Below are 18,491 nucleotides of genomic sequence, written 5' to 3' on the forward strand. Positions count from 1 at the left end.
CGTCTGGTAGGCTCGTGTCACTGGGCAGCTCGCGACTGTGCTTCCCTTTGTAGTCTGTAATAGTTTACAAGCCCTGCCACATACAACGAGCGTCAGAGCAGTACAATTCAATCTTACCCCTGTATTGACGCTTTTCCTGTTTGATGGTTTGTCTGAGTGCATTGCAGGATTTCTTATAAGTGTCCCATTTAGAGTCCGACTCCTTGAAAGCGGCAGCTCTACCCTTTAGCTCAGTGCGTATCCAGTAAAGGGGGCTTTACTATTCTTGGGAAGCAGAATAGCGTTATCTTCCCACCAGGCCTGAGGGCACAGACTTTCTAGTAGGCTTAAATTGAAGATATGGTAAATAGGAGTGGCAATATCGTCCACTATTAACATCAGTATTTTTCCATTCAAGTTGTCAGACCCCGGTGGCTTGTCATTGTTGATAGACAACAATAATATTTTCACCTCTTCTACACTCCCTTTACGGAATTTCCATGTATTTGATACCATTCCATTTGCTCCGTTCCGGCCATTATTATGAGCCGTTCACTCAGCAGCCTCCTGTGGTTCCCATTACCAGCAGTTCTGTTTCATGGCAGGCCCTAGAGCCTGTGTAGGGAGATATGGAGTTTTTGATGGACTGAAGGAGAGGGATGTTTTTTATTACTTTTTTTGTGTAATACCTGTGGATTCATATTTTTTTCCCTTCTCTGTAATTGAAATGACATTTTTTGCATTTTTTTCCCACCCCCGTCCAGTTGGTGGCAGCAATACAATAATAGTTGTGGTACGTCATAAAAGTCACAGAGAAGAAGAAGAGAAGCGTACGTTTGGCCATTTCCGTCATTCCAGCCTGCGGTGTCACTCAACAAAAATTGTGGACTAAGCAGTTACTCCAAACATGTCATTCACAACCGCGTAGGGTAGGTGTAAACACCCTGGCTTTGCACGTTCGAAGTATACATTAACGTACGCCTGGATAATGATAACTTTTAAACTGATAACATATGAATGTCACATGCACCGAACATAACGAGCGTGCAAGTGAAGTTATATTTAGAATCAAGCTAATGCTAGCAGTAGCAGGCTAGCATCTAGCAGACTATTATCCATAACAATGCAGGTACTGGTAGCTAGCTAAGAATATTCCATAACTTGCACGTTTTCTTTGCAATAAGGTAGGTAACGAAAGCTTATTTACAACGGTTTATTTAGTTAGTTCTTTTAGCGAGCATACATTCACAGTGCAGCACCAAAGTCGCTCAATGTTTTTGTTGTTGAGGAAACGGAAGGCAGTGAAGTAGCAGCAGTTGTTAGCTACCTAGCTACTTAATTACTCGTTAAGCTTAACAACTACTACTCGCTAGGTAGCTAACACATCTACGAAGAAGATCATTTGATATAAATGTCTTTCATTTGTCCGTCTGGATTGTGCTTGTAATTTATGCCTGGGAAGCTATGTAGTCTTAGTTATCTACAGTAGGTAACGTTAGCTAACGTTAACGCAAATGTTCAAGTCTGCAAACGTTAACTAGCTAATGTAGCTAACTCACGTCTCACAATGGCTAACTAGCTGTCCACTTGTGACATGCTATCATTCACTTACAAAGCTCCCTCACATACCGCTATCTCATGCAGTAGCTAAATCCGTATTAACAGTGTGAAAATGCGTTCTTGTTGCATGTGTCAATACTGACTGCACAGGAAATCGTTGTTTGTGCATGGACGAGGTGAATAGTTGCGGCACTCATTTTAATTTCATGTGTTTTCCAGCTACTGAAAATTCATATGTCTCTTGAAGCATAGCCTTTGATATTTAGCTAGATATTGGTGCAGGAAGCTCTCTGATGTTCAGCCATGGATGAAGAAGACAACCAGGATGAGCTGATCAACCGGAATGCCTCCCACAGAAAAGAAAAAAGGCCTGCAGTATGGGCAATCTCAGGTATGGAATAATATTTCTACATTTTATGAATACCCTAAGGAGTGAATCTGGTTTGGAGTGTTTTTTTCAAACTCTTGTGCATTTACCCCCTTAGTTCGGTTTGTTTGGACAGGTGTGAACACTATCCGCACTCGGGAGCGCAGTAAACCACAAACAGTGGTTTGCTCAGAAAGGGTCCGATTCAATTCATACTGTGGTGAGGTTTGCTGCAGGTGAGAACCCAGTCCGGACCAAACACAGGAAAATAACCAGAGTCGTGCAGTATTATTGGTTATTTGACTGCGAGCATTTGAAGAAATGCATGTTGCATCATAACTTAATATATTTTAAACATTCTGAGTATAGCAGCACATTTATGAGCGCATCGGATGCAGATTAGAGGAGACGGGGGCTATACCGGGGATACAGGCTACTGTATAGCCCTTTCACGTCACAGTTAGAGCGGCTATTGCGCTGTTTCCTCCCGCATGTTGTTGGAAGACCAAAGCTAAAGTCATATGAAGATTTGGACACAGTGACGCTTCATGATAATCATAGATGGATTTAACGGGAGCATTTTTGTCCAATAAACAAGTTACTTGCATGGACACGTGGTTTTGTTTGTTTGACATTTGACAATGTGGAACCAACCGGACCAACAAAAAACTATGTAACAAATAATCAAATTCTGATTCGAACTACAGCTCTAAACTATGTTTGAAAGCGCCCTTAGTGATTGGCCCTCATCACTACTGGTATTGGAAATAATTGGATTACTTACTCATCTACTTTTATTTGTCAACTTACAGATGAAGACAGCGATGAAGGTGGAGAGGAATCTGAGGGAGCTTCTGACAGTGGTGAGGAGGAGGAAGACCTCGATGGAGAGGAAGATGAGGAGGAAGAAGAGGAGGATGACAGTGATGGTGAGAGACTATGGAAATGTAGGATTCTGTACTCATGGAAAATAATCAGTAATGGTCTATGGTACGCTTTTAGTATCCAAGGTATAGATCTACCACTTGAGTTTCATAACTTCTGATCATACGACATACTTGTTCCTCAGATGGAGAAGAGGACGATGTGGTGGAGGGTGCGGTGGGGGGAGCGTCTGCTGACTTGGCAGGTCTGAGCTCAGACGAGGACACTGAGAAATGCCCCATCTGCCTTAACTCCTTCCACAGCCAGCCCGTGGCCACGCCAGAGAGCTGCGAACACTACTTCTGCCTCGACTGCATCCTCGAGTGGTCCAAGGTGGGTGGGTGACATTAGAGGGTGCAAAATGAGAGGTCAAGGGGTTAAAGCTTTTTATTCACTTAAGTGTTAGTACAGACACAAAATTATAATATTGTCGGAAGAACTAGAAGACACTCACCCGTTAAAATCATGAGCGTCACTGGAACCTTGGTCCAAAGGCGCCACACCTCATTTTTCACTTTCAGTCCAATAAAGAGGGTTTGTTAAGATAGACAGTAATTATATGTTAAAGTGTGTCCAAATGTTGTGCCTCCAATCATGGTTTGTTCTTCCCCCAGAATGCAAACTCTTGTCCTGTGGACAGAATAGTCTTCAATAACATCTACCTGAGAAAATGTTATGGTGGGAAAGTGCAGAAAATGGTGAGTTAAAAAATTTGACTTCCTCTTGGTGAATGTCTTTTATTTGCCGCCTTTGGTCTTGATTTAATATTGTACATGGTGTTTCTGAATGTATTGTTGGGAGGGGGTTCTGAGAGGTAGAGAAGTAGCTACTACATATGGCATGTGTATTCCACATGAAGGGTGTTTGATTTATTTTGTGGCAAAGACCATTATGGTTGAAACATTGTATATACAAATATGGGTCATGCATGGGAGCTGCAGACAGTCACTTTCTTCTCATTCATCTATGTGCATGATGGTTGAGTGCAGATCACAGTGCAGAAACCAGTGAAGGAGGGCCAGGAGGAGGTGATCGACCTTGAGCTGGAACAGACCAGCTGCGAGGTGTGTGGAGGGAGTGACCGTGAAGACTGCCTGCTGCTCTGTGACGGCTGTGATGCTGGGTGAGACAAGTAACACACGCCACCTAGCGTTCTGGGATTGTTGCTGATTAATCATACAATCAGGAATAAATATCTTTATCTGATCATTCCAATTAACCCTTATAATTTTCCCTGGTTTTTATTTTCTGATCATATCCATGTTATCTCATTCTTAACCTGGTAGGTACTTTGAAACACTTTATGAATACGGGACTTGATCATATCCATGTTAATACCTAATTCCTACCACTCCATGTCTGTGCTCCGTGGAAGGTACCACATGGAGTGCCTGACCCCCCCGCTGGATGCTGTCCCTGTGGAGGAATGGTTCTGCCCAGAGTGTCAAGCCAACAACCGCCGTTCAAGTAATCATACTCAGTACTGACTCATTACATCTTCCTCTGAGGAATACGTTGACAATACTCTTTGTATAAAGCAATATAAACCAACCAAGATCCCAGAGTTCATCAATGTTATTGCTCCTCAGGGGGTTCAGTGGAAGAGCAGAGCAACACGGAGAGTCTGAGCAGCGCCCGTCCCACAACCAGCCGCTCCCGCCTCCCTGCGGCAGGCCCCACCCGGGCCATTGCCCGCACCCAGCAGAGTGAGAGGGTCCGCGCCAGTGTCAACCACCACCGAATCACCCAGGCACGCATTGCACAGGTTTGGCATGAGGCGTGTTGCTTCCTACTGGCTTCTCTGTTCTGCCTCACTACACTCCGCTCCTCGCCACTAGTGTCAACAGCCCTTACTCTGTAGCATTGACTGAGTAGTATTGATATGAATTCTGTAATCAAAGATTATTTAGTGAGCAGCATGATAATGTACTTATGAAAAATGATGTTACCCATGTTTTCTCTCCTGGGTTGAAACGTGTATGATGGATGTTTCTGTGTAGAATGGTATTACATAACATTTGATTAATGATGACACTATGTTATTTTGTCTTGTTTGAATGCGCTACTTGCACCAAGTAACATTTGACCTGCGGGTCTAGAATAGAGAGCCAGAGGGAGGTGGTGATGCTGCAGGCTGTGTGATGCTGCAGCCTGCCTCATTAGACGGCTGTGAAGGTCATGTCAAGTAAAGCATGTCCAAATAGACAGCAGAGAATAGTAGAGTGATGCAGTGTACCTCTGGTCTCAGATCTCCCCCAGCTTTCTGATGCCACAGACCACCTGGCTGGATGAGACTATCAACGCAGTGGTGGCTGGACTCAACACAGCTGTGTACATACGGAACCTCACACCCCGCGTTCCATCCAGTCGACGACGCAGGACAGGTGAAAAAAACACACACACACACGCACATGCACACACACACGCACGCAAACCCTACCTGGGTTTTTAAAAGAGATGCATTTGCCCACAGTAAAGCGCAGGAAAGGCCAGAGTAAGAGGTCATCGTCTGCCACGGGTGGTAAGGGCAAAGCTGCAGGTACCGGAGTGAGGAGGAGGAGGAAACGGCGAGTGAGAAGGACCAAGTCCAGAAGGAAACTGGTGAGACTTCAAATTTAACAATTATAACATGGAAAATATAGTACCTATAACAAAATGACAGAATCAGTGCTCATGTTTAATCTGACTGTGTATTCCTAGGTGGTGAAAAAGGAAGCTACGTCACGTGGTCGTATAGCCCGTAGCCTAGGGATAGGGAAGCCCAAACGGGGCTCGTCCCTTCCCTCTGTCTACCGGCCTTCAGAAACCACTCTGGGCAGTATGAGGGCTGACATAGGAGCTGCATCGCTCTCTGTCTATGGAGACCCCTACGATCTGGACCCCTTCACTAGCAGGTCTGTCTCAGGCACAACTCACAACTATAAGATAACATAGTACTTTATTAATCTAGAGAATATAGATCTCCATCTAATGCTGAAAACAATCATTTCAAACAAAACCATGAAGTGAAAAAAAAGAACTCATAGAAAATAACAGACAATTGTGGAATGGACGTCAACATGGTTCTGAATATTGATTGGCTGTTGATCCCACCCCAGGGATGATGATGAGGAGGAGCAAGCCTCGGCCACGTCATCACTGCTGGAGGCCAAGAGGCGTGGCTTGTCTCGCTCCGCACTCCTCTCGCACCAGCCTGTGGCTCGACCAATCACTGCTGGCCTCTCTAGGTACCCCTTCTCATCTCCTCCCAAATGTTATTTTGTTATGTAGCTCACATCCTTCAATATGATACATGTCTGACGTGTGGTTGCCATGGGGTTGTAGGTGGGGCCCGAGCCTTCCCCAGTTGGAGGAGGTGGCAGAGGTGGCCCCAGTGCCTGACCTGCTGGGCAGCATCCTATCAGGACAGAGCATGCTTCTGATGGACAGCTCAGACGTAGTCATTAACAGAGATGGATCCCTCAAGGCTAACAAACCAGGTGAGCAGGCTGCTAGGGTTTCTTACTTTCTTTAGTTCAATCTCTTGTCCTTTTTTTTCTTCTTTCTTTCTCTTAGTATTTTGCTGGTACCGTATCTATTACCTGACAATTTAAGAACTAGTGAACGTTTTATTGCTTGTTAACCATTGATTTTGAAGTCTGTTGGATTCTGTGTGTTACACAGCAACATCATGTTGAGTCAGGTGTTGTGTTTGTGTTGTAGTGGGTTTGTCGTCATCCATGCCCGGCAGCAGTAGGAGCAGCAGCTCTGGTGAATCAGTAGCCCAGCTCCACTCAGGGATGTCCCCTACCACAGCAGCCAGCTCCCTTTGTCTCCCCATTAATGGAGACCTGGTAGCAGGACCCTGCCTGTCCCCTCTCACCCCTTCATCCCCCCGCCCAGCCACTTATCCACCTCCCATCCTGAGTCACCCACACCCCCACGTCCCTGCCCCCTGTAGACCCAGCCCTAGTCCTGGACACAGCCACTGGGAGGACACCGGTGTACTACCCCCCCATGGGACCCAGAGGGCTGCCACCTCCACTCCTACCCCAGACTCTCACTCCAGAGGTAGGGAGACGGTGCCACCACGGCCCCAGGCTAAGAAGGTCGCTGCTAAACCAGTATGGGAAGCACCAGTATCGGTGCTTCCCAGGATACCAAGGATAAAACGGGAGAGCGGTGGCCCGACGAATGGCAACGCCAGCAGAGGGGGTAGTAGTGGTAGTAGTGGCAGTAGTAGTAGTAGCAGTGCTAATGGTAGTGGTAGTAATAGCTTCCCTGATGCCTGTGTGAACAGCCTGGGTGGGAACAGGGGCAGGCAGCAAACTGTGGACCAGCAGCAGGGCAGGACAGAGGGACAGAGACCAGACAGAGCAGGCCCTTCCTCAGCCTTCTCCAGCTCCTTCTCCTCTTCGTTCTCCTCTTCTGATTCTCCATCTAACCCTGCCCGCACCTCTTCATCAGCATCATCCACGGTGTGCTTCCGGATCAACGCCAGCTCTGTCTGGCACGCCCGAAAGCTTAGCAACGCCTCTGCAATTGTTGCCGCTGGCAACTGTCTAGAACCAGCGTCTGCGGACGAAGAGGAGGCGAAGAGTAAAAGAGAGGAGCGCAGGAACAAACAGAATCCCCTGATGTCCTCACACACACCAGTCAAAGAGGAGAAGGAAGAGGGGGATATATATGACCCCTTCCATCCAACCGGCTCAGACAGCGAAGCAGAGAGCCATGCTGGGGGGAAACCAACCATGGTGCACAAGGAAGGTCCCAGCCAGCAGGTGAAGGAAGGTCCCAGCCAGCAGGTGAAGGAAGGTCCCAGCCAGCAGGTGAAGGAAGGTCCCAGCCAGCAGGTGAAGGAAGGTCCCAGCCAGCAGGTGAAGGAAGGTCCCAGCCAGCAGGTGAAGGAAGGTGCCAGCCAGCAGGTGAAGGAAGGTGCCAGCCAGCAGGTGAAGGAAGGTGCCAGCCAGCAGGTGAAGGAAGGTGCCAGCCAGCAGGTGAAGGAAGGTGCCAGCCAGCAGGTGAAGGAAGGTGCCAGCCAGCAGGTGAAGGAAGGTGCCAGCCAGCAGGTGAAGGAAGGTGCCAGCCAGCAGGTGAAGGAAGGTGCCAGCCAGCAGGTGAAGGAAGGTGCCAGCCAGCAGGTGAAGGAAGGTGCCAGCCAGCAGGTGAAGGAAGGTGCCAGCCAGCAGGTGAAGGAAGGTGCCAGCCAGCAGGTGAAGGAAGGTGCCAGCCAGCAGGTGAAGGAAGGTGCCAGCCAGCAGGTGAAAGCTGTGTCACTGGAGAGGGATGAGGGCTCAGGAGAAGGTCTGGAGGTGAAGAGGGAGCTAGAGAACTCTGACACTGCAAAGCCTGGTCACAGCCCTCACAACGCACCCAGGTCTGTGATGACTGGCACCAGCACACCTCTGTCCCAGAGCCAGGTCCATCTGAAGAGGGAGAGGAATGAGCCAGGGGGTGAGAAAGGGCAGTACAGCACGACTGGCAACAGTAGAGAGCCCCAGAACCAGCAGACTACTCCTTCCTCATCCAGCTTAGCCTCCAGCCACCACAGAAACAGGATGGTGAAGACTGAGATAAAGTCAGAGCCCCAGGCCAGCCCCCCCAGGTCCCCATCCAGGTCTAAATCACACTCCAGGCCCTCAGGCCAGGGGAGCAAAACATCCAAAGGCAGGGGGTCTTCCACAGAGCGGCGGTCTGCCTCAAACAGCCCGCAGGCCGGCAGGAGGGAAGACAAGGCCCCGGACCAGGCAGGGAGGAAGAGACGTTATGAGGGGGGTAGGAGAGGAGACAAGGGGGGAGAGAGGAGTTCTAGGCGTTCGGGATCAAGGGAGAGGAGAAGGACTCGTTCCCCGTCAGACAGTTCTACCTCTGATATCTCTGAGAGGTCTCGCAGGAAGAAGAGACGGTCTCCCTCCAAAGACAGGAGGCGCTCCAGGTACTAATGTCATTGTTTGATAATGTAAATTTTGCATACAGTAATTTGGTGGTGTTATAATAATATATGTGTTCTCGTATATTTCCTATTATTATAACTATTTCTAATATTTTGATTTAGGTCATGGTCAGGCTCCAGCAGCAGAGAGCGGTCCAAGAGGAAAAAGCAGAAGAGAGGGAGCAGGGAGAGGAACGAGGGCAGAGGGAGTGAAAGAGAGAAGGGTCGCCCGTCAAAGGACAAGAAGCGTGATTGCTCGCAGTCTCGCTCGCGTTCCCGTTCCAGGTCTAGGGAGAGGAGGAAAGACCACTTACGATCACAACCATCATCCTCCAGATCAAAGGACAGGGTTGAGGTGCGGTCGAAAGACAGGAAGAGGCCAAAGTCCAGGTCGCGGTCCAGAGAGAGGAGGAAAGAAGAGGGGTCACAGAGACCACCAGGGTCTTTCTCAACCACCACCTTCAATAAGCTAGAAGAACAGAAAGAGAAGAAAAAGGTAAAAGTTCTCCCCCGTGTCCCTCTGAAAGAGGAGAGCGAGACTAAAGAAGAGAGAAAAGAGCGAGAGGTCAAACAGCAGATGCTTTCCTCAGGACTCAAATCTCTCTCTGTCCTCTCTGTCTCAGAGGTGAAAAAGGAGAGTGACAGCAATGACATTAGAACAGAGAGACTCGCCTCTCTCTCAACAAAACTACTCAAGGAGTCTAAGCTGCTCAAAGAGATAAAAAAAGAGAAACCTGCCTTTGATATGTTGGAAGAATCACTGGATAGTAAACCAATCAAAAAAGAAAAACCTCTGTCAACATTCAGCACAGTCAAGGACTTGCAACAGCACAAGAATATCGAAAAAGAACACCCTTCCGCCCTCATAAAGGAGGCGTGTGCCGTCTCCACATCAGACATAGCAGATCAAAAAGATCAGGCGTTAAAGGACACCAGCAAGACTGAGCCCATCTGGCCTGAGCTGCCTCAACACCTAACCTCCAACATCCCTGTTCCCCCCACCCAAACTGGCCAATCCAGCCCAAGCTTCTCAACACTCAGCACACACCTTGTCCCTGCTCCTCCTCAGGCTGCTGAGAGTATAGCCAGCCAGCAGGGGACCCCATCCCTGATTCCTCCAGTACCAGAGGCCCTCACAGAGACTCCTCCACTAGTCCAACCCATCTCAGTGAACCCAGAGAAGCACGAGGTAGAGGAGCTTTCAGACGATGACATGGACGTGGACATGATGCTGGACAGCCTGGACTATGTGAAGACGGAGCCAGGAGGAGAGAGTGGGGAGGCTGGGGTCAAACAGGAGAAGGAAGGAGAGGGGGAGGAGGGGAAGACTGAGGGAGAACCGGTGCCAGTCACGGCAGGTGCCAAGGCCAAACCCTCGGTGAAGAGGGTCACCTGGAACCTACAGGAGCCAGAGGGGCCACAGCCAGAGAAGACTGGCACTAGTGAGTATTATTGTACCCTTTAAAAACATTTAAGCATACCATAACCTAGATTGGCACAATTAGAGCCCTTACGTGTTGAATTACATCAATCAACAATTTGTAGTCGACTCTTTGACTCTGGTTCAGAAACAACCTCTAATTCACTTAACACAGAGAGGGTCATAGCTCTTGAATTAGGAACAGCTAGTTAAGATGTGGTGTTTTTGCCTTCGTCTCAGAGCTGGCCCTCTACAAACTGAAGCTGAAACAGGAGGGAGCTCGCAGACCTGCCTCTTCCGCCCAGGCATCCAGTCAGGTACGGCTCATTAGGTTGACCTTGCCTATTTACCTAGATAGCTGATTTGTTCTGTGTGGTGTGAGGTCAGTGCTTAGCTTCAGGCCTCTACCGCTGTATGCTGCCTTTCTTTCCTGCAAATGTGTAGTTATGATCAATCAGTAAACTGGCAGTTCACTATGAAATGGCACCTAGTCACGGCATCATACTGGCGGCCGGTCATGTCAATATCAAGTAGATGTTCTGTTGATCTTTACAGATATCTGTTATTTAGTGCTCAGAACCTTCAGTACAAACTATTCCTGTAATAAACATGCACCTCTGCCACAAGGTGGCAGACTGTCCGTTTTGACTCGGAGTGCAGTTGTGGCGTGTCAGCGGAAAGCCAGTGCAGATCAAATAGGGCCCAAGAGAGATCATGTGACTGAAACTTGAACTGATAGAGGAGAGTTTTATGGTGAAATGAAAGTAGAAACCTTACAAGGGAAATCAAAACTGGGAGCCAAGTTACACATCACAAAGGCTATGTGCTAATAATAGCTTAACACAATAACATATTTTCTGCTAGGGCATGATGAGGCAAGAGATGGTTGAGACATCAACTTGTGTTGCTTAATTCATTTTTTTATCATTCTCCCTCAACATAAATACACAGTTTAAGTTAATGTTAATAAACTTGCCCACACATCTCAAATTGGGATTTGTCCAATAATCAAAAGGCTTACATGTGAAGATTGCCTCATCTAAATCTTCCCACCTATAGGAGGCTCCCTTGAAGGCTACGTCACTCACTGACCCCAAGGTCCAGAGCACCAAGAGGGGCAGTGTGTCCATAACGCTCCCTAGTGCCACCTCCAGCTCCAGCAGCCTAACCACCGTAGCGCTGTCGAAACCTGGGCAGGGGGAACCCAACGAAGACCTGGGAGAGGATGATGTTTCTAGGAACGATAAGGTGAGTCTGAGAGGAGGAAGGAAAATTATGGTCTTCAAATGGATCGATGCACATTTGGGTGATATCAGTAGCAGCTGTCTAGGTCCCTTACTTTTTTCAATCTTTACTAACAACATGCCACTGGCTTTTAGTAAAGCCAGTGTGTCTATGTATGCGGATGACTCAACACTATACACGTCAGCTACTACAGCTACTGAAATGACTGCAACACTTAAGAGCTGCAGGTAATTTCAGAATGGGTGGCAAGGAATAAGTTAAATATTTCAAAAACGAAAAGCATTGTATTTGGAACAAATCATTCACTAAACCTCAACTAAATCGTGTAATGAATAATGTCGAAATTGAGCAAGTTGAGGTGACTAAACTGCTTGGAGTAACCCTCTATTGTAAACTGTCATGGCCCCAAAATATTGATACAACAGTAGCTAAGATGGGGAAGAAATCTGTCCATAAGAAAACGCTGTTCTGCCTTAACAGCACCATCAACAAGGTAGGTTCTACAGACTAGAGTTCGACCGATTAATCGAAATGGCTGATTAATTAGGGCCGATTTCAAGTTTTCATAACAAACGGTAATCGGCATTTTTGGACACCGATCATGGTCGATTACATTGCACTCCACGAGGAGACTGCGTGGCAGGCTGACTACCTGTGATGCGAGTGCAGCAAGGAGCCAAGGTAAGGTGCTAGCTAGCATTAAACGTATCTTATAAAAAACAATCAATCTTAACATAATCACTAGTTAACTACACATGGTGGTTGATATTACTAGTTTATCTAGCTTGTCCTGCGTTGCATATAATTGATGCGGTGCCTGTTAATTTATCATTTAATCACAGCCTACTTCGCCAAACGGGTGATGATTTAACAAGCGCATTCGCGAAAAAAAGCACTGTCGTTGCACCAATGTGTACCTAACCATAAACATTAACGCCTTTCTTAAACTTAATACACAAGTATAGATTTTTAAACCTGCATATTTAGTTAATATTGCCTGCTAACATTAATTTATTTTAACTAGGGAAATTTTGTCACTTCTCTTGCGGTCTGTGCAAGCAGAGTCAGGGTATATGCAGCAGTTTGGGCCACCTGGCTCATTGCAAACTGTGTGAAGACCATTTCTTCCTAATAAAGACAGCCAACTTCGCCAAACGGGGGACGATTTAACAAAAGCGCAATACACAAAAGTATATATATTTTTAAACCTGTATATTTAGTTAAAAGAAATGCATGTTAGCAGGCAATATTAAACTAGGGAAATTGTGTCACTTCTCTTGCATTCATTGCACGCAGAGTCAGGGTATATGCAACAGTTTCGGCTGCCTGGCTCGTTGCGAACTAATTTGCCAGAATTTGACGTAATTATGACATAACATTGAAGGTTGTGCAATGTAACAGCAATATTTAGACTTATAGATGCCACCCGTTAGATAACATACGGAACGGTTCCGTATTTCACTGAAAGAATAAATGTTTTGTTTTCGAGATGATAGTTTCCGGATTCGACCATATTAATGACCTAAGGCTCGTATTTCTGTGTGTTATTATGTTATAATTAAGTCTATGATTTGATAGAGCAGTCTGACTGAGCGGTGGTAGGCAACAGCAGGCTCGTAAGCATTCATTCAAACAGCACTTTACTGCGCTTGCCAGCAGCTCTTCGCTGTGCTTCAAGCATTGCGCTGTTTATGACTTCAAGTCTATCAACTCCTGAGATTAGGCTGGCAATACTATAGTGCCTATAAGAACATCCAATAGTCAAAGGTATATGAAATACAAAATGGTATAGAGAGAAATAGTCCTAGAATTCCTATAATAACTACAACCTAAAACTTCTTACCTGGGAATATTGAAGACTCATGTTAAAAGGAACCACCAGCTTTCATATGTTCTCATGTTCTGAGCAAGGAACTTAAACGTTAGCTTTTTTACATGGCACATATTGCACTTTTACTTCTCCAACACTTTGTTTTTGCATTATTTAAACCAAATTGAACATGTTTCATTATTTATTTGAGACTAAATTGATTTTATTGATGTATTATATTAAGTTAAAATAAAGTGTTCATTGTTCATTCAGTGTTGTTGTAATTGTCATTATTACAAATATATATATATAAATGTGCAGTTGTATGGTCAAGTGCCACAAAGAGGGACTTGCAATTGGATCAGAACTGGGCATCATGGCTGGCCTTAGATGTACACAGAGAGCTAACATAAATAATATGCATGTCAATCTCTCCTGGCTCAAAGTGGAGGAGGGATTGACTTCATCACTACTTGTATTTGTGAGAAGTATTGACATGTTGAATGCACCGAGCTGTCTGTTTGAACTACTGGCACACAGCTCGGACACCCATGCATACCCCACAAGACATATGCCACCAGAGGTCTCGTCATAGTCCACAACAGACTATGGCAGGCGCACATTACTACATACAGAGTCTTGCGAAAGTATTCCCCCCATTTGCATTTTTCTTATTTTGTTGCCTTACAACCTGAAATTAAAATTGATTTTTGGGGGGTTTGTATCATTTGATTTACACAACATGCCTACCACTTTGAAGATGCAAAATATTTTTTATTTTGAAACAAACAGCAATCTTTAAGTCATACCACAGATTCTCAATTGGATTGAAGTCCGGGCTTTGACTAGGCCATTCCAGTATGTTTCCCCTTAAACCACTCGAGTGTTGCTTTAGCAGTATGCTTAGGGTCATTGTCCTGCTGGAAGGTGAACCTCCGTCCCAGTCTCAAATCTCTGGAAGACTGAAAAAGGTTTCCCTCAAGAATTACCCTCTATTTAGCGCCATCATTCCTTCAATTCTGACCAGTTTCCCAGTCCCTGCCGATGATGGTGTTCTCTGGGTGATGAGAGGTGTTGGGTTTGCGCCAGACATATAATTTTCCTTGATGGCCAAAAAGCTAAATTTTAGTCTAATTTGACCAGAATACCTTCTTCCATATGTTTGGGGTGTTTCCCACATGCCGTTTGGCGAACACCCAACGTGTTTGCTTATGTTTTTCTTTAAGCAATGGCTTTTTTCTTGCCACTCTTCCGTAAAGCCCAGCTCTGTGGAGTGTACGGCTTAAAGTGGTCCTATGGACAGATGCTCCACAGCGGAGATTGGAGTTTTACAGCTCCTTCAGGGTGATCTTTGGTCTCTTTGTTTCCTCTCTGATTAATGCCCTCCTTGCCTGGTCTGAGTTTTGGTGGGCGGCCCTCTCTTGACAGGTTTGTTGTGGTGCCATATTCTTTCCATTTTTTAATAATGGATTTAATGGTGCTCTGTGGGATGTTCAAAGTTTCAGATATTTTTTTATATCCCAACCTTGATCTGTACTTCTCCACAACTTTGTTCCTGACCTGTTTGGAGATCTCCTTGGTCTTCATTGCTTGGTGGTGCCCCTTGCTTTGTGGTGTTGCAGACTCTGGGGCCTTTCAGAACAGGCGTATATATACTGAGATCATGTGACACTTAGATTGCACGCAGGTGGACTTTATTTAACTAATTATGTGACTTCTGAAGGTAATTGGTTGCACCAGATCTTATTTAGGGGCTTCATAGTGAAGGGGGTGAATACATACTGTATGCACACACTACTTACACTTTTTTGGGGGTTCTTTTTTTGTGTGTAATTTGGACTATTTTGTGTGTGTCCATTACATGAAATCCAAATAAATGTCCATTTAAATTACAGGTTGTAATGCAACAAAATAGGAAAAACGCCAAGGGGGTGAATACTTTTGCAAGGCACTGTAGAGCCATGACTAAACTCTATTCCACATCAAGAATAGGGGTCTGAGGGAACACTTGTAAGAATATAAGTGCCTTCATTTTGCTGGACCCCAGGAAGAGTAGCTGCTGCATTGGCAACAGCTAATGAGGATCCACAATAAATACAAATACTTGTTACAAGTGAATACTTGTTGCAAGTGAATACTTGTTGCAAGTGAATACTTGTTGCAAGTGAATACTTGTTGCAATGTAAATACATGGCTCTGGGCCCCTTTTATAGTTGTGTGTGTGTGTTGACCAATCCCTGGTTTCTGTCCACAGTACATAAAGAAGCTCCACATGCAGGAGAGAGCCATAGAGGAGGTGAAGCTGTCTATCAAGCCGTTCTACCAGAAGAGAGACATCACTAAGGACGAATACAAGGATATCGTACGCAAGGCTGTCCAGAAGGTACACCTGATCATTGGCTAAAAATTAGTCATGTGGTTTACAATGATAAATTAAAAAGAGTTTTTATGGAAACTGGAGAACATGCACATAATAATGTAACCAAAGATGTTAATCATGGGAGTGAATCTTTGGTTCAAGTGTCTTTCATTGGTTGATGTAAGGCAGGGGTGGGCAACTGGCGGCCATGCAGCCCCCTTTTTGAAGGTCTCTCGGACCAATTGGTTATGTATCAGCAGTTTTTCTCTTATGTCAGTCACTGATGGTTAGTCAATTAGCTCATGTTAGCTAACATTTTTTAGATTACAAAGTTAGTTTAGTGGCCAGCTATCTAAACTTGTTATCATGATCAAATTACCACCCGAGGGGCCTCCCGTCTTGTGATTTTGTTAGTCAGTCTCACTTAGATATCATATTCAAAACTGCAAACATTTCTCTGCACCCTATGGCAAAATGTGTAGAATTGACGTAAATTAACTCTAAAACGTATAAAATGTTTCTCTGCTGTCAAGATGGGGGCCACTAAAATGTCAAATGTTTTGCTCGCAATGGGGGGGGGCTATGGATGTGGGTACTGATGTGGGTAAGCAGACACGCGAGCAACTGCAGCCCTTCATGAGTTCAGACTGTGGCCCCCACCCCCATAAAAGTTGCCCATCCCTGATATAAGGGCTTGCCCCAACATGTGCAATATGAGAGTTTAGATTTACAAGAATCGACTGAGTCTTACTCTAATTCTTGCAGAAAGACAGCCATTGTGTTTCACTGTGGATTTAAATAAAGTAATTTGACTGTGCTTGTACATTGCTTCACTAAGATGGATGTGATTTTGTTTTCCATTGCGTTTCCAGGTCTGCCATAGTAAGAGCGGGGCGATCAACCCAGTAAAAGTGGCCAACCTGGTCAAAGCCTACGTGGACAAATACAAACACGCCAGGAAACATAGGAAAGTAGAGGATGGAGGGAAGACACAGGAGGCAGAAACAGATAGAACAAATGACCCAGAGACCCCATGAGGACATTCATCCACAAGCCCTGGAGACTCAGCCATTTTCACACTAATTTGATTATTTCTGTTATCAAATTGTCACCGGTTGTTAAGGGACTCAAGGACTTTGAGAAATAGTGCCTCCAGATTGGCTATTTTATTCATTGTTTTTGGGGATTATAAAGTTGTTACGTTCTGTTCATAGTAATTCACCATCTCACAAAATAATGGAAGAGCCTTTTCGTTGAAAGTTGTGTAAATAACTTAGTAGACCCAATGTGGTCTTGCACTTTGATTACCACCGAATGACAAGCATCTGTTTTTGAATTGGATTTGTTTCAAGATTCACACAAGGACAGACCATGTCCATGCACTTTGTTTTCATGGTCTAGCATGGTCTACTCTTGGAGAGGTTACCACAGAGATTCTGTCTTAAACAGACAACTCTGTCAGAGCCTTTCCATCAAGAGAGGTTGAGGAATAATGTGAATGAGCTATTTCTACAGGCAAAATGTCTGAGAAGAAGCAGTGCTGATTTTTTTTTTTAATTGTGTCTTTTGTATGGGAGAGGGGTGTTTATCTGTGGCATGAGTCCTAATTTTGTGGTGTCAAAGTCTAATGCTGTCATTGACATATTAGAAGAAGAAAATAATGCCACAGTGCAGAAAAATACATGTATGCAATTTTGTAGAGTAGGAAAGTTATTTCTGATTTTAGATTTGGTGTAAATATAGATTTTGGATTCACTATGTACGCCCTTCGAGTTGAGTTAGCTGCCTACTGGGTATTCACAAATGTATACTGTGAATGGTTCTGGAGGAAGTTTTTGTTTTTGTGAATGTCTCTGTGCTATGGGATGTGGGTCCGATGGAGTGCTGGTTGGCCAAACGGTACAGTTAGGCTCTTAAGTTGACCAGTTTCTCACAGCAGGAAAATAGTCTTGTAGCAACAGGAAATTTGAATTACTGTGTGGATTATAACTAAATACCATTTTTGTAGGGGTTGATACATTTTTAGTTGGGGCAAATCAAGCCTGAAATTTTTAAGTGGAAATATCAAACTTTAGAAGCCTTTTTAAACCACGAATACTCTTCATGTTTGCATTTCCTGCTGTGCCTTGAAATGTCCTGCAACAACAGGGTGATCAAGTTAAGATCCTACATCTGTATGTGGCTACACATAGTGGCTGTCCTCCTGAGTGGTGTTCAGATTGAGTCAACGCTCCTCTGGTGTCTCTTGGCAGAATACTCGAGATAAGGGCACACAACTCAGACTTCCCAAAAAACATGGTTGTTGATAAAGTTTCTGTTATGTGTGCATTTTCTCAAATTCAGACTAGGCCCAAAGTGTCTACTGGTTTTAATTCTACTTTTACTTCAGCTATTGACTAAGACATAGGAAACTAGGTGAGACTTTAATTAATCAATTGACAAGTAATTTGCCAAGGAGGAATGAAAACCTGCAGCCCTGGGGGACAGGAGTTTAATACGTTTTAAAGCTGAGTGAATTCTGTACCTTCACCATTCTTTTCTGTTATTTTACAGTTATTTCAGAGTCAAGTGGCTAGTCCTGTTGTATATTGGTATCATAAGCTATATCATAAGACAAAGCAGACAATGCCTGTCTTGCAGCTTAATGTTTGCAGTTATTCACACTTGATTATGAACTCAACTAGTTGCTCACATTTCCTTTAAAAGATTGTCTGATTAAAAAAGAAAATGTTCCAATTTGAATAACATTTGCAAAAACAAACTGATTTTGTTTCGTTACTTACAAATATCACTATACTTGTCATGGGGAGTGTGTGCATGGTTAAATAGCTAACAGTCCGTAGTCAGGGCCAGGATGTTTTTGATGACTACATGACCTGACTATAAAAAAAAAACAAAGGCCCAAAGTGTTTCCTA

General features: G+C 44.9%; 1 protein-coding gene across 1 annotated transcript; it reads left to right on the forward strand.

Moving 5' to 3' along the window:
- Positions 1 to 831: 831 nt before the first annotated feature.
- Positions 832 to 18,491, forward strand: LOC120066373 (PHD and RING finger domain-containing protein 1-like). Its single transcript, XM_039017696.1, has 19 exons — positions 832 to 908; positions 1,759 to 1,930; positions 2,719 to 2,835; positions 2,976 to 3,163; positions 3,445 to 3,528; positions 3,820 to 3,953; positions 4,206 to 4,297; positions 4,420 to 4,595; positions 5,079 to 5,214; positions 5,304 to 5,431; positions 5,531 to 5,724; positions 5,929 to 6,057; positions 6,155 to 6,309; positions 6,533 to 8,744; positions 8,865 to 10,183; positions 10,402 to 10,478; positions 11,221 to 11,409; positions 15,471 to 15,599; positions 16,448 to 18,491. The coding sequence occupies exons 2-19, from the start codon at positions 1,843 to 1,845 to the stop codon at positions 16,610 to 16,612; spliced, it is 5,712 nt and encodes a 1,903-aa protein (XP_038873624.1). The 5' UTR covers positions 832 to 908; positions 1,759 to 1,842; the 3' UTR covers positions 16,613 to 18,491.

This window comes from Salvelinus namaycush, chromosome 21 (genome assembly GCF_016432855.1).
Source record: "Salvelinus namaycush isolate Seneca chromosome 21, SaNama_1.0, whole genome shotgun sequence".
Taxonomy (NCBI): Eukaryota; Metazoa; Chordata; class Actinopteri; order Salmoniformes; family Salmonidae; genus Salvelinus; species Salvelinus namaycush.

Bases quoted from the DNA above. Each gene is read 5' to 3' on its own strand.
- LOC120066373 (XM_039017696.1), top strand. From the start codon at position 1,843: ATGGATGAAGAAGACAACCAGGATGAGCTGATCAACCGGAATGCCTCC. The intron at 4,298-4,419 runs GTAATCATACTC...ATTGCTCCTCAG, and splicing joins AGCCAACAACCGCCGTTCAA to GGGGTTCAGTGGAAGAGCAG. The intron at 5,725-5,928 runs GTCTGTCTCAGG...ATCCCACCCCAG, and splicing joins CTGGACCCCTTCACTAGCAG to GGATGATGATGAGGAGGAGC.